General features: G+C 40.2%; 1 protein-coding gene across 2 annotated transcripts in view; it reads right to left on the bottom strand.

The window, feature by feature from the left end:
- Nalcn (sodium leak channel, non-selective) overlaps positions 1–16,457 on the bottom strand; it is a 259,437-nt gene that overhangs the window by 38,657 nt on the left and 204,323 nt on the right. For both annotated transcript variants that reach the window (XM_050150391.1, XM_050150392.1), the window contains exons 19-25: positions 8,910–9,011; positions 8,422–8,491; positions 7,040–7,131; positions 6,830–6,952; positions 1,019–1,075; positions 428–548; positions 200–331 (exon numbers count right to left, since the gene is read on the bottom strand). In XM_050150391.1, the coding sequence (XP_050006348.1) occupies positions 200–331; positions 428–548; positions 1,019–1,075; positions 6,830–6,952; positions 7,040–7,131; positions 8,422–8,491; positions 8,910–9,011 (697 nt within the window). The remainder of the gene's footprint in view (positions 1–199; positions 332–427; positions 549–1,018; positions 1,076–6,829; positions 6,953–7,039; positions 7,132–8,421; positions 8,492–8,909; positions 9,012–16,457) is intronic.

The following is a 16,457-nucleotide window of genomic DNA, read 5'->3' as shown; positions in this document are numbered from 1 at the left end:
GTGATACTTTTAATATAGATTATTTGTTTAGATTTCATGTTCATTCCCTTTATTTACATACAATAGGTCATTATAACATATAATAGGTCACCATAATTTATTAAAGAATTTACGACAACTAGACCTCAGACATCTCACTCTTGTACTAAGGGATGCACAAAACTATTACATTGTGATATTTAGAAAAGAAAAGACTTACAAGATAGATAAATATGTCCATGACACCACCAAAGTCCCTGATGACAGCGGTAGGAGTGAAAAACAAGCCATCTGCCATAATCTTCAGATTAAGCTCAATGCTCATGAATATCACAAACACATATTCAGCAATCTGAAATGGACAAACGGCACTTTGATGGTAACAAAAACAGCAAAAACAGGGTAGTAATTTTCTACTGAGCTGGGAGCTAAGGTTTCTGCATAGTACCTGTAAAGTGGGTGCATGCATGACTCTCCGGAAGGGGGATTCAAACATCATGGAAATGCAAGAGCAGATGGTCACGGTGATCATGACCCAGTCCAGGTAAGTGACCAGTCCCAGCAAATCACTGCCGAAGAACAAACATAACTGAGAAATGCAAATGATCTGCCTGTGTTTGCAAGGTCCAGGGACCATGGCTTTGGTAACTCTATCATGACTGGTGTTTCTAAAAACAAGTCTCCCATGGTATATGCCATCTATGTATTGCTTGTGTCTGGTGTATGTTTGTGCTACATGCTTATGTGTTCATTTACATATGTGAAGGTCTGAGGTAGATGCTGGATTCTTTTCCATCTTATATTCTTGAACCTGGGTCCCTCACTGAACCTTTATCTGCCCTCCAATTCTAGGATTATATGCACAGGGGACCATATCTAGGTTTTTATAAGGGTGCTGGGGTTTAAACTCAGGCCTTCATGTTTGCATTACCCACTGACTGAGCCAACTCCCCAACCTAAAATTTTGTATTTTTACGAAGCAGAAAATAGCACATGCGAAGCTCAAATGCGCAGGGAAAAGAGAGCTTGTCATGCTTACTAAAGCTGGTGGTACTTTGTGTTTTTCACAGCTCCCGTGACAGGGTCTGTTTTCGATCTGTAAGAGAGAACAGATATAAAATTCTTCAACACAACAATCATGTTAGTAATCACAAGCATCTCTCCATCTGAACTTCTTTTTATAACTTCTATAAAGTGACTATTGTGAGCTATGTTAACTGCACACCACTGTGGAAGGCAGAGACCACTGGATAAAAGAAAAATCAAAAGAATTCTCAATATCTTGGTTTTGGAATTGAGACTCCATTCAAGGACTTCTGGCATGACTTATCACAAAGTTAAACTTCAGCACTTGTTTAGAAACACTAATTGAAGATGCATGTGTTGCTAGTTTGAGGATATTCCTCATAACCATTTAGATAGACACTGCATCGGTTAAAGAGAGTTCTTCACTCCCCACTCCGCTGTGGTCCTGTGGAAGAATTAATATGGTATCTCACTGGAAGTGCATTCCTAGGGCTTAGTTTTGGGGACCCTGCGAGCAGTTGTCAGTGAGGCCCCGGTAGTCTTTTTATGTGCATTTCCAATTACAACAAGGTCTTCTGATGTGGGAATAGTTTCTTATTAATAAAGAAACTGCCTTGGCCCATTTTATTGGATAGAAAATTAGGTAGGCGGAGTATACAGAAGAGAATTCTGGGAGAAAGAAGGTTAGAGGATGAGTCGCCATGATGCTCCCACTCCAGACAGACGCAGGTTAAGATCCTCTCTGGTAAGCCAGCTCATGGGCTACACAGAATATTAGAAATGGGTTAGAACAATATGTAAGAGCTAGCCAATAAGAAACTGGACCTAGCCGGGCCAGGCAGTGTTTGAAAGAATACAGTTTCCGTGTAATTATTTCTGGGTATAAGCTAGCCATGCGGGCGGCCGGGTGCCGGGGACGCAGCCCTGCCGCTCCTATTTCAACAGATGGCGCCCAGACGTGATGGGCTAAATCCACTTAAAAACCTGAGAAGGCTTAAAAATAAGGGAGAGAGAGTTTAACACAGATTTTTGCTGTTTTGTTGGTGGCGTGCTGTAGAGAGATTCCTGATTCAGCTACAACAGCAGAAAAATAAGCTACATCATTTTAAAGCGCGGCTTCCTGGGGGCTGTGCTGCCAGCATGAACTCTGGCTTTAAAGCATTTCAAGGCTTTTATGGGACTGGATGTTTGTGTTCCGCTTGGGATCGGAGGAGAGTGCTCTGAGACCGTGCAGATGGCTCAGAGCTCCCCGCCTGCACCTGGGCAGAAGGCAGAATCAGGCTTAGGCAGGCGGAAGAGCATGGCGGATTCCTGCCGCTATACAGAGACGCATTTTCAGACTGCGCAGTGCTCTGCATGTCAGATTTGGCTGTAACTTGGATGAAAAGAGTTTCTGTGCTGCACACTCAGTCTCAGAGTTAAACTGCTGAGTGCGGCTCCAATGTGGACTTGCTGTGTGCCTGAAACTGTGAATGGTTCAGGGGCACCAAATGACTCTGAGGCAGGAGCGGCTGCTCCATGCTGAACTGTGCTGATCTCAGGCAGGAACTACCGTAATTACCTTAAAACCGTGCAGTTAAGGTTTAGACTGGGCAGGACACAGGCAGTACCGTATTACCTGTAAATGGTGCAACTTAAGTTTTTAAGAAATGCTTAACATTTTAAGAAATGCTCCTGTATAGTAAAGAAATTACAGATTCACAATAAAACAGATTCAGACACTGTTGGATAAATGTACGTAGGCTTGGGAAAGAGAAGAAAAAGAATATAAAGAATAAAGTTAATGTCTTAAAAAGAAAAAGGGTAAAGTCTTTAAAGAGACAGAGTACAGAAGTACAGAGAGTTATAGATTAAAAGAAATAAAGAAATATAAGCCACGTAAAAATGGAAAATTCACAGAGAGTCTGGATTATGTACATTGTGTTTTCTTTAAAATTTTTGACTGTGAAGGAGCTAAGTACAGAGAGACATTTCATTACATGGGCTGCCAATCTAAACCAAAATGGATATAAGGGTATTATGATTTCAGAATTTGGGTCTAAGGATATGATGCTTTGGAGAGGGTCTTCTTTTGTTTTTGCAGAGGATGAGACCCTGTGGATTGCATCTATTCCGATTTGGTATGATAGACCACGCCCTCCTGAAAGGTTGCTGTGAATACCCTCAAAAAATTGCTTCGCTCAATTGCCAACTGAGATGAAACTAGCATACAGGTTATATCATGAACAACCTAATTAACGACGCCCCTATTCAGCAGGAAGCAGTTTGTAGAGAAAAAACTACGCCCATGTTCCCAAATATTGTTTATAAATGTTCTTTTACATTTAAAGGGGGATATGATATAGATATGAATAATTTGCATTGGTATGGATTTTATGGTCAATTTTGTTATATGTATATGTATTTTTGATCTTGATTAAGGTATTGTGATTGTGTAGTTCATTTAAAAATGTAATGTATAATTAGGAAATATAGGTTGTTAATGGATAATCATCGCTAATACTTAAGCTTGTAGTCATGTTAGTTAGATTTTCTAGATATATAGAGAGATATTTTAGTTAGATAGGCATTCTTCATATCTTTCAAAGGCTGCAGAATATGGCATTTAAGATATTTTAATAACTTAGGGTTTTTCATGACAATGAGACACATTTGCTCCTGGCAGCACCAATCTATTTCAAGAGGAAGATGGGCATCGAAGAGAATCCTTATGGAGTTTGATAGCCATTTGGGCAAGAAACTGCTCTTGCCTGGACTGTTGCATAAACTGGACACAGAGAACCCGCAGAGAGAGGACTGCTGAACTTGCCTAAAGGTGAGATGACCTTTTGGGGTTCCTGCTTCATGAAAGAGTCTGTGAGACATTCTGCAGGACACAGCAAAAAGTGACTGAACTGTCTTTGGAATTTCTTGCTTGATGAGAATGTCTGCTGGATACTATGGGCCTGTAGGCCGAAGATGGATGCCCCAACGGTACAGAGGAACTTTGGGTGACTGTCCAGGCAGCGAGATGTCTCTGTCATTTCTAGAGTTTTCTTATTTCTTGTTTGATAGGTAATATTATATCCTTCTGGAGTCTTTGATGGAGTTGAAGAATGGTTAGTTATAGTTTTCCTTAGTTATGATAAGAGATAAAATAGATATAAATATTGTAACTGTAATTCTTACTTGATAACTGTTTTGTTATATGTAATTTTACTATGTTAAAGTTAAAGCCTTTCTTTTTTGTTTAAACAGAAAAAGGGGAAATGATGTGGGAGTGATTTCTTATTAATAAAGAAACTGCCTTGGCCCATTTTATTGGATAGAAAATTAGGTAGGCGGAGTAGACAGAGGAGAATGCTGGGAAAAAGAAGCTGTGTGAGGAGTCGCCATGGTTCTCCCGCTCCAGACAGACGCAGGTTAAGATCCTCCCTGGTAAGCCAGCTCGTGGGCTACACAGAATATTAGAAATGGGTTAGAACAATATGTAAGAGCTAGCCATAAGGAACTGGAACTATCCGGGCCAGGCAGTGTTTGAAAGAATACAGTTTCCGTGTAATTATTTCTGGGCATAAGCTAGCCATGCGGGCGGCCGGGTGCCGGGGACGCAGCCCCGCCGCTCCTATTTCAACAGTCTTCATCAGTCCACTCAGCTGTGTTGCTGACAAAAGGAGAATTACACCCTACTAAATGAAGTGGAGAATCAGTAATTAGATGTTAACATGTAGGCAGCCAACAGGGTAATTCGAGATGAAGACCTCACTTGAGCACCAATCAACTTCCACTGTCTTTTTCACTTGGCCAAATCTCAGGGGTCCTTTAAAATTATTATTCTATACTTTAAATAGTGAAGATTTTTCTAGAACAGAAGAGGGACAATTGAATAGTGATCAGAAGGGAGTCACAGACTAGCTGGCGTCCTTGAGTACAACCGTCAACCTCCTCAGACCTAAATGTCTTCTTTGGTTGGTGGAGAAGTCTTAGTTACTTCCTTATTCTGTGACAAAATGCCTGACCAAAGCAACTTAAGACATAAAGGGTTCATTCTGGTTCACAGCTCCAAGGTATAGTCCGTCATGGGGGGGGGGCAGTCATGGTAGCAAGAGCTTGGGGGCAACTGGTCACATTGTACCTGCAAGAAGCAGAGAATGATAAATGCAAACACTCTGCTTCCTTCTGCCTTTTCATTCTGATTGAGACTTAAGCCCACAGAATGAGGCCAGCTCCCAGTTAGACTGGATCTTACTACTTGAACACACCAAAATAGAAACCCTCTTAGACATGCCCAAGGTTTGCACCCATGGGGACGCTGGATCCCAGCTGACCAGCAATAATCAATCATTGCAGGAGTGCAAATACGGTAACACACAGCCTCCTGTGATACTGGGCCAGTTTGTGTGAGTTTTACAGAGATGCTTTACTTATACAGAGAGGTGGTGTAAGCAAGGGGGATTGTTCTGTGGTGTGGTTATGAAGAACTGGAGGTTCACGTTAGAGATGTCAGTAGTGTGTGTCCTTCTGAGTCCTGTGGACTAAGGGTTCACTCCAGGCCTCTTTCCTGCAGTGCAGAGACTATTTCGGGGTACATGTCTTCACATGGGCTTCCTCTTTGTGGGTTCATGTCTAAACTCCCTTTTCTTAGAAGGAGGTGAGATACTGGATCGGTACCATCTTGAGGATTTCATTTTAATTTAGCTATGTCTTCAAAGTTCCCATCCCCAAACATTGGCACATTATGAGATAATGGTGGTTAAAACATATAGATTTTTTTAAGAAACAGATTCAACAGGTAATGATATTATATGGTATAAATTATTAACAAAGAATATCTGAGTACTTTAATGAGGGCACAGGGAAAGACTAGAATGTTCTCCACTTCCCTCCAGGTCTCTCATGTATGTAGGTATGTGTTATGGTGGGGGGATGCATTTGTGTTTATGTGGTGAAAGCCAGAGTTCAGCTGCCATTCTTCAGATGTATTCTACTTTGTAGTTTGATATAGAACCTTTCACTGGGGCCTGAGGCTCACCGGTTAAGACTTCTAGCCAGTGAGCCCCAGGGAGCTGCCTGTCTCCTCCCCTAGTGCTGGTGTTACAAGTGCTATGCCATCACACCTAGCTTCTTACATGATTCTGGGGATCAAATGCAGGTTTAGAGGCTCACCTGCGAGTACTTTGTCCACTAAGCTATCTTCCCAGTTCCATGTCAGGACTCTTAATATCTGTGATATGTACTTAAAATAACACTAGACAAAAATTCCTTTTATCCATTGGTTGGCTAGGATAGTTGGCTTAGGTCTCCCCTGAGTTACACAAACAGAGATGCTTACCCATTTCTTCCACACTGGTGGGGTTGAGACAATGGCTAGTAGGTTTTCTTCTCATAACAACTGGTAATGCAAACACTAGATAAAACTCTTTGTTCTACAACAAAGGTCTTCAACAGAAAGTACAAGTCGGACAGAAACCTTGAACAATAAATATCCTTAATCATGTCACTGATTTTCCTTTTGCTTAATCCTTTCAAGGGAAAATTGAAAGTGAACAACACTGACATCACAACTGCAAAAAATGTGCTAATGACCTGGGTTATTAAATACTTTATCAATGGGAGCATCCTACGAATGTTACCTGCTTGAAACCTTTGTTTTCCACCTGTTCGGGAGCTCAGCAAAGAGGAGCAAGATGATTAATTAGCCCACAGTTTATTTTGTGATCCCATTAGGCCTACCCAGTCTTTTTTTTTTGTTGTTGTTGTTGTTGCTTCCTGTGACAAACTCCCTGCTGTTCACAGGACTCAGGTCAAATACCTGGTCCAAGCGCAGTAAGTGGCCCATACTTACACATTGAAGCGTGCTCGGACCACCACGCGGCAGAAGTTTCTGAATCTGTGCTCCCGCCCCACGATGAAGAGCGGTTTGTCGAAGTACGGGTGGTTCTCTCGAAGTTCCTCTTCTTGCACTTTCCTTCAAGCGAACATTTGCGGGATCAGAAGAAGGCCAAAGGAAAGAACCACTCCCAAATGAGAGCCTTGGGACACAGCCACGTGGTACCTTTTCATCTCTGCTTGTTCCTTCTTCTCCTGGATCATCTTGATCTCGCTGTCTTCTCTTTGCGCATTTCTGTATCGCACTGTATTTGAGTGCTAGAAGTAAAAGGTGTATGAGGGGTATGTACAGTGGAAGACTTTCAAAGGCTTAAAAGACTGTTTTTAAAATTAAAAGCAACATTTCTATTTCTAAGTGCATTACTATATGGAGACCATAACATATACGATAGTTTATACTTCTCTATATATACATATGTATAATGCTATATGCATATTTCTAATGGCCATGAGCATCTTCACAACTAAATTTTGCCTTTACAATACAAAATGCTTAGCATATGCATACTGAAATTGTATGGTGTGCTAGGCCCTATCATACTGCTGAGGTTATAGCAAAGGATTAAATAAGAATAAATAAGTCTGAGGATATGTAGTGTTGTACTTAGAAAAAAAGCTGAAGTTGTAGCTCAGTTGTTGGAGCTTTTTCTTAGCATTCACAAAGCCCTGGGTTCCATCCCCAGAAGTGCATAATTTGGGCATAGTTGTAAAACTGTACAGGGAATCAAAAGTTCAAGGTAATTGTCGGTGACATAGTGAGGTTTAGATCAACCTGGGCTACAACACACATCTCCAAAGCCATGTTCTTAAGTGACGCTTGGGTAGACTGTCTATTTCTACTAGACCATTTCAACAAAAGAACCAAAAGAATTGCTCATTATTAGCTCCTGGTATTAATGGTCTCAATCTCCACAGCAGACATGAAATAACAGACTAGATTATATATATATATATACAACCCACAGGACCCAGTCAGTGTTAAATATATGCATATGCTTCTAGGGATGACCACTTAGCATAAATAATTCGGGGGATCATCCCTGCAGAAAACAGACTCCCCGTCTCTCAGCAGTCATTAATTGCATGTAGTTTCTTCATCTATGGGTAAGGCTTTGTGAGAGTTCCCCCATCCACACTGGCATGTGAGTTGGTATTGTGTTCAGCTCTTGTTTATGCCCGCTCATTGGTGAGATTCCATGGGTGCAGTTTCATATCCTGGTCTTCTGTCTCTTACAATCTTTCTGCTCTTCCTTCTGCACTTTAGCTGTAGGAGCTGTAGTGGGGCTGCAGTTGGGGCCAGGAACTCACAGCCAGTTGTTCTCTGCATTTGGTCTTATTCTTTTTAACTGAGACATTTGTTCTGCATGGGATGTCATGATTTATTTTTGGTTCTTAGCCATGTAACTTGCTATCTGAATTTCCTGATTGCATCTGGTTAGAAAACATCTTAACACGATATAAAAACTTATGCATGAGAAATGTCTAATCAATCATTTAAATACACATTCATAATCAAGTTTCCAAAATCTAAAACAGCTTAGAACTCACATCTTGAGTTAAAGTTTCAAGAGATTTGCCCCTGCTGATCCTCTGGCTGTTGGATCCATGTCTTAGTGACCTAGAACAACCACAGTCATCTTGTCAAAATATCTCAAGACCAATTCTTAACTTGTAATCAATAATCATGAGTAAAGGATTAAGTTTCCTGATGTATCAGAAATGACTCTTTCTTTGTTAAACATAAGCTTGTGGTCTACCCACTGGTCTTTGATCCCATCTAACAAGTTTTCAGATTTCTGTTCTTTCTGATCTTGAAAGGGAGACTTTGGCTATGACCAAGGAAAGAATCTTTGAAGTAAAGATTTTTAAATCTTTGAATCAGATAGGGAATTTCTTTATTGTTACTACCAGCAGCTAGAACCAGGTCCTCACCATGCCTGCCTCCCAACCAGGGTAGAGGCCTGAGCTTTGTACTGAGCTACACTTGTAAAGTCTTTCCTGGATGTCTCTGGAGTTCATCTTCCTGGAGTATTTACCTGCGCTCCTGGCGGATGTGATGCTGCACACTAAGGATTGACCTCTCCTTTGCTGGCTGCCCCTCAAATGATCCGCTCAGCATGCGCTGTCGAGTGCAAGCTCTTGCAAAAGAAAGAAATCCTAGATAAATGCATGGTTTGTACACTCAGGATGAATAATACATTACTGCTCCTGGCTCTTATTAATTTTAAGTAAACACCAATGTTAAGGCAAAATACAGCCAATAACACATAGAGGAAAATGACCTTTAGGCTTTGTGTCAGAAATACAAAGTAGAAATTCCACAGCCAAGAGAAGCTAAAAGATAAACAGAAAGCAGCCCTTCTTCCTTGTCTTCTTCTTTCAAATTACCAGCACAAAATGATGACAAGCTTTTCTATAGGTATTATGTCAGCAGCAGGGTTAGTCATGATATTTATTTCAATCTTAAACATGGAGGTCTCTGTAAGCCCTCAGGGAAGGTTTTTTTTTCCAGCTGGACCCCTGGAATTGTACAGTCATACATCTTCAAAAAATGTTTGAATCCACTTAGTGCTGCCCATATGTGCAATGGGTATAGAATCATCTATTGGAGCAATGTGTAGTATTTTTGTTTTCATTTTGTTTTTTGGTTCACATCTCTGAATTTACTTACTTACTTATTACTACCCTTCTCCCAGGAGTCATCAATTGCCAAGAGCATCTCAGGTAGGGGTAGGGCTTCATGAAGCCCTCCCCCATCTACGCTGGGATTATGGTCAGCTAGCTATTACATAGGTCTTGTACATGTATTCCCCAGCTGCTGTGAGTTTATATGTTTAATGGTCCTGTTATATTCTGAAATTAATTTTTTTCCTGAAGATGTCCACTATTTCTGGCTCTTACATTCTTCTACCTCCTCTTTTGCATCGTGTCCTGAACCTTTGGGGGAAATTGAAATTGATAGGGCTGGCAAGTTGGATAAGGGATTAAAGCAATTGCTATGTAAATTTGAGGATGGGAATTCAGACCATTAGAACCCATATAAATGCCAGCTAAAGGGGTCTTAGAAGGTAGAGACATGGGATGTCCTACATGCATGTACACACATATGCACATACACCTGTACACACTTATTCATCCATATACTCACAAATCTCACTGCAATATACACAACTACACACATACAACAAGAATGCTTTTGATAGAGAGAAAGATAATCATAGCATAAATCCAATGAATATAAATGTATTACCAGAGAAAAGACCCAAAGATTTCTGCTGTTACTTTAGTAAGGAACAAGGACCACTCTGAGGAAACACCCAAGCTGACAAGAGCATCTGTTGAGTGGGAGACGGAAACTGTACTCATTTCTAGAGCTACAATGATACTGCATAAGAAGATGTGTTTCTAGGTTCAGCTCAGTTAACAAAAGTCAAGCAAAGTATCTAGGGTGGGTTTTTGGAAAATAGACTGAAAATTATAAAGTCATTTTGATAATGTCTATTTGGAGTAAGTGCTACTCTCCTTTAGGTGTCTAGACCTCCAGCAATCTGTGTTCACCCCCATGATTTAACTCTCAGGCACTGTCATGGAGCTTTTACTATAAAAGAGCAATACTCAGCCCTTTTACTATAAAAGCACAATACTCAGCCCTTAAGCCATTGAGACCTAAGGGCCTTAAATGCAAAACACATCCAACCTAATTGGAATGTGTCTGTTTGAATGTGAGGGCCCTTCCTATAATGAAGACAGAAGAAAGTGATAGTCTCAGGCTTAGTATTTGTAAGCACTGTGGGGTTGCGTGTCCAACAACCCCAGCTGAAAATGGTTGACATTCCTGCTAGGAAGTGTGTTAACATACTTGCTGCTGTGCCTCTTGACTCCAGGACCTGGTAGCCTCTGTTAAGCACTCTGTGCCCTTCCTGACTGAGTAGAGCAGCCAAGCATGGGTTCTTGGTGTCCCTTCACTATGACTCCCTTTTCTCTCTTCCTCCAAGAATATGGCTGAAGGACTGAGGAAAAAGACCTCTACTTCTTTTTTGTCTTTTGACAAATTTCTTTCTCTTTAGATCTAAAAAATTCAGAAAATTATAGCAGAGGAGACTGGAGTTTCATTTCACATGGGAATTATGGTCTCTGGATGATTCATGCATTGAACAGGGGTGTTGGTTTTGAGTTATGTATTGAAATCAGAAAACCTTTGCTCAAATGGGTTAGAGTAGCCAAACATTTGCTTTCATTTCCTTTCCCAAATTTGCCCCTATGTTCACAGCAGCATTTATTAAGCAACAATTAAATGCCCAGTAACTATGAGTTTCTTATTAATAAGCAGCTAACTTATAAGCAGGAAGTCAAGAGATCCTTTGGAGCCCAGCACAGGCCCTGTTGGCTTCTGGTTCTTCAAGGGCAAGTTTTCATCTGAGTCTTCCTGCACCCTGAGCAGAATTTCCTGCTCACCTTCCTGACTTCAAGGCTCCCACATAATCTGAGCAGTGAAACCAGGCTCATAGAACCCTCCCTCCCCATGTTGAGAGGTCACCTTCAGCACTTCTTCACTTTTGTGTCTGCGTATTGTTGCTGCTAACTTTCTCTATGGTTGGTTTCCCCAACTGCGTCCCCTTCACACCTGTGCAAAATTAAAATTAATGCCTTCCCATCATCACTCTTTCCTTAAGTCTATTGTTTGACTAAATTCTCTGACATCACCTTCCTTTCATGGGGCATGCCTGTAACAATTGAATTAAGACACTAGATAAAAGGCAGTCTTTCTAAGCTGAAAATCAAGTACTAATATTCTTTTAGCAAACTGTAAAATATTTATCTGGGTAAAGGCACTGGTTGGAGCAGATTATGGAAAGTAAGTTTGAAGGATTCTATTAAAACTAAAAAGTGAAACTCTATTCAAGGCGTCTTCAAGGCATGTTCTTTGTGGCTTATAAAATCTATCTTTCAGCATTGTCTCTTAGGAAACAGGTAAGGAAATAGATGAAACAATTTTTTGTAGATACGTTCATTCTTCTAAAAGCATGTGGAAACCCTTACTTCTGCTGTACAATTAGAACAGAAACCAAACTAATAAATGGAGGAAGACCCTCAGATAAAGGGCAATGATTCTGGAGCAAGAGGGGGAGTAGGAACACAGGGGTGGAAAGAAAACCTGAAGAACAGTACGTTGTTTCCGAGACCACTTGAATAAAGAAACAGGCTGAAAACATGTCATGTTAGCATGTTCCTTTATACATTAAACAGATTCAGGCTTAAGCTGTGCCATGTTTATTGGTCGTGTAAAATGTCTTGCTATATTGGAAAGCAGTAATAATGGGGGCAAAGGTGTTTCTATCGATTGGATATGGATGTTGGTCTACTCTCCTTCCATCTTTTTATTTAGTCTAAGTACCTGGCCCATGGTGATTATCACCCCCATTTAGGATTGATCTTCCCACTTTTGTGAATGCTCTCTAAAATTCTAAACCTGCCCTTAAAGATAGAACCAAAAGTTTGTTTTCTAGGTGATTCTAAGTGTCATCAAGTTGACAATCAATCAATATAAACTATCACCCAATGGCTCTGGAAGAATCTCAATTTATCCCACATCTTGTGAGGCTCTGACTCCAATTGGTAACCATGCAAAATATGTAGGAATAGAATGTTTCATCAATCCAAGGACATTCAGGGTTGTCGGAGGCCCAAGGCTAGGGAATCAACTATATGCTATGCCCAGATTTTTCACCAAAAAATAAGACATAGAATATGGTGTTCAAATTTTCAAGTTTGGAATCATTTGTTATTAGTAAACTGGTACCTAACACAGTTATTTCCATTGCCTTAAACCCTTTAATTTCCTATTATTCATCACAAAAAGATTAACACAGAACCCTCAGGGCGGCTTCTAAAGTCTTGTTGACCTCCTCCTAATCTTATTCTTTCTGATCTCTTCTTTTACCAGAAGGGATTCATTCTTTCATGGCATTCTCTTTGGTCACTCAGCTCTACACGTAGAGCAGACAGACTCTCAAAGTTCCAAGAGAGCAAACAAGGTTGTATTTAAGGTTGGGTATTATTTTTAAGCCCATGAACAAAGAAAGCACTCTACCAGTACTTGATTAATGAACCTTGAAATGCTGCAAAATCAAATATTTTAATTTGTCTGACCCATTTAAACTTGCAAAGAATGAAAGCCACAAGTAAAATAGAATGCCTTGGTTGGCACTTTTTGATGGTGTTATAATCTTAACTTTATTTCAAGGTGGAATATTGCATCACCCAAGATGAATAGGCTACATACCTAGAGTAGACAAGACGTGGAGACAGTAATAAGAAAAAGGATACCTCAGACGTTTCTTCTCATAAGTAGAAAAATTGTTTTTGTCAGTGTTGTCTATGCACACTCGTGGAGGAGCATAAAATCAGATAAGGAGTTGACACTAAGAACTGAACTCATTTCAATCTGTTAACCTAAGAGCAGATCCATCACTGGGGACTAGATATCCATGTATCTCATCTTACAGGAAGCTGTTGGCAAATGAAGGACTCAGGAATGCAGGACATTGATCCCCCAACCTGACAAATGAATGTGCACATATTTCTAGGTGAGGGATCAATGTCCTTAAATGGCAAGCTATAATTTGCCAGTATAAATTTTTAGTAATCTGTGTGTGTGTGTGTGTGTGTGTGTGTGTGTGTGTGTGTGTGTGTGTTGGCCACATTGAAGGATACAAGAATAGTCTTGGGAAGAAAATATTGATTTACTTGCTGCTCAAAGAAAAAACAGAGCTGATCATATCAGGAAAGCACTTTAGTCTTCAGGCACAGCCTCTGCTTTGAGGAAACACTACACAGAATAGAGATAGCAAAGTCTCTGTATCTTCTCTGCATCTTTTCCTAATGAAAAGTCTGAGGAGGCTGTGCAAGTTTCTGTGTAAACTGGTGGAAAACTCTGTAAACAAGGGCTCTTTTAGGAAGTCTATCTAGTGGCTTAATATTAAAAACAACAACAAGAAAAAGCCTAAGTCTGCCTGCCTGGTTTCTGGAAGTGAGAGGCACAAGGGTCTGTCTAGTGAAAAATAATGAAGTCTTTTGTCTTGTGTGAGCGAGGAGACCCTCCATTATGCAGGCATATGTAATCTCTTTATTCCTGTTCCCTGGAGGAGAATTACAGAGAGGCATTTTCCTTTTCCCAGTTGGGGTTAATGTTATGCCCTCTCTACCTTTGAAAGTAAAACAAGATGAGGACCCCTGATGATGACTCAAATGTGGGAATATTCCTCAGCAAACACACATTCCCAGTTGCAAAAATATTACCCCTGGTTTCTTGCCAAGCCTTTGAAAAAAACATATGAAAGATTGATTCTTTTCCCCCCACCTCCCTGCATTGCCTTTGTGGTGTGGAATTTCAATTGCCCCTTATATGACAGCCACATATATAATCTTTTTTTAGGAGCTGGGAGCAGAGAATTGTGTCTTAAGAAATTGTCTCTATTTTTCTTGACATTCCTCCATCAAAAATATTTTTAAATTGGCCCAAAGATGATGGGTATAAGAGCGATCTTTGGAGTTTTATTAGCCTTTAAACACCACTACTTGTTTATAGACACAGTAGCAGGGGGTCCTCTGTTCCTTTCTTTGTTTTCATGTCTTCTTTCTTAATGTTCCAGAACAAGGGTGTGGGAAAATCCTGCACATTCTGTAATGAAAGAGAGGCCTAGGAGTCTTCAAATTATTTTTACTCATTATAGAAGAGTTAGATTACATGAGACCATCTGTAGTAAATGTAATTACCACCCAAAGGAATCTCAGTGTGACTTTGCAGAGCCTTGAAGTTGAGGGTTTTTACTAAGATTCTGAGCTCCACAAGGTAACGGTGCTTTAAAGTATTATCAGATGTTGGTTAATGTGATGTAACCACATCGTAGACAATGGGTAAGCGGTTCTCTAGTGGCAGTTATGTAAAATCACAAGTGGCTAGGAGTCAAGAGAAGATAGAATGTGTATTTCCTGCGACTGGCTCCTACCTGACAACATTGGGGTGACAGTGTGATCGTCCAAGGTGGAGGTAACAGCCGATGATGATGGGTGAGCCCCTGGTGATGGGCTCTTGCTGAGATGAGCTAAAGTTGCCTTTTTAATGGGGTGAGCACCCCACTCTTTAATTCAGCCCCATCCTGAGTGGAAGGGTATAATGTTTAAACAGAGCAGCAGGTTAGGTCTTCCCATTTCTGCACTATTCATAGAAATGTACTTGCACATAGATAAATAAATGCATGGACGACCAATATCTCATTGTAGACTGAAAGGAAACCTGCAATGTCTTTATCCTACAAATGTGCCATAAATAAAAAGGAAAATCAATTAATGGGAAATCCATGTTTTTCAAGTGGACCTATTGAAGTACAACAAATAACATATATAAATCCCAAACTATTCACTGGGGTGTAAATTTTGAAACCCAGCTACTATCTCAAAAGCATATATATTATAATGTAATGATGTAACTGTGTGTGTGTGTGTATGGTGAATGTGTGTGTGTGTATGTGTGCTACTTGCATGTAAGTGTGCGACTTCCTCTATCACTATTGCTTTACTGCTTTGAGACAAGGTCTTTAACTAAACCAGTAGATGCTCATTTGGGCTAAACTATTTGGCCAGTGAGTTCTTGGGATATATTTTTCTCTACCCCTTCAATACTTGGGTATAAACATGCACAATGATGCCTAGATAGCTATATAGGTGCTGAGGATTTGAACTTGTGTCTTTAGGCTTTCAAGCAAGCACTCTTACTCACTGAGCCAACCCCCTGAGCTTTTTATAATTTAATGCAAATAAAAATTTGAAAGTGTTATATAATCTGTACAGTCCAACTTTCCCATAGACATGAATTTTAATTTTCTATATTATTACTTTGTACTCCAGAGGCAAAACAATTAGAGCAAGATCCTATTAAAATAACTCTCATATCCAAACTCCACCTTTCTCAGGATGTTGTATGACTAGAATCATCCAATGTGAATCATTTAGTCTTTCAGACTAACTACTTATGAGTAGTATGCAATTCAATTCCTCCAGGTCTTGATAAGGTCTTTTTTTAGTAGCGAATATTATTCCAGTTGCTGGGATATGCCACAGTTTATTTTATCTAAAAAATTCTTTTCCTTTATTTATTGTTATTATCACATGTGTGTGTGTATGAACAGTGTTTGTGTGCCAGCACCATAGTGCATGTGTGCAGGTCAGAGGACAGGCTTCAGGAGCTGAGACTCACAACTCATGCAGGTTTGCACAGGCAGGGTTTTTCCCCACTGAGCCACGTTTAAGAATTATCAATAAAGCTACCCTAAATGTCTGTGTTTACTACAGATATTTACATCAGTATGTGTCCCTGTGGGTCTATAAGGAAAGTAAAACTACCAGTAGCAAGATCTAATCACCATGACCTTAACCCACAGTGCCCTGCCAACTCGTGGGTTTAGCATTGTTCCAGACATATTTGGACTTTCTCCCCAAATAGTTACACATCACACACTAACTCAAAAGAAAAATGCAGTATTTTGGTTGCCGCAGGTAAGATACCACCCAATAAAGTATCTCTA

This window comes from Alexandromys fortis, unplaced genomic scaffold (assembly GCF_014885135.2).
Source record: "Alexandromys fortis isolate MF-2015 unplaced genomic scaffold, M_Fortis_MF-2015_v1.1 scaffold_66, whole genome shotgun sequence".
Classification (NCBI taxonomy): Eukaryota; Metazoa; Chordata; class Mammalia; order Rodentia; family Cricetidae; genus Alexandromys; species Alexandromys fortis.
This window is presented reverse-complemented; position numbering and strand designations above follow the sequence as displayed.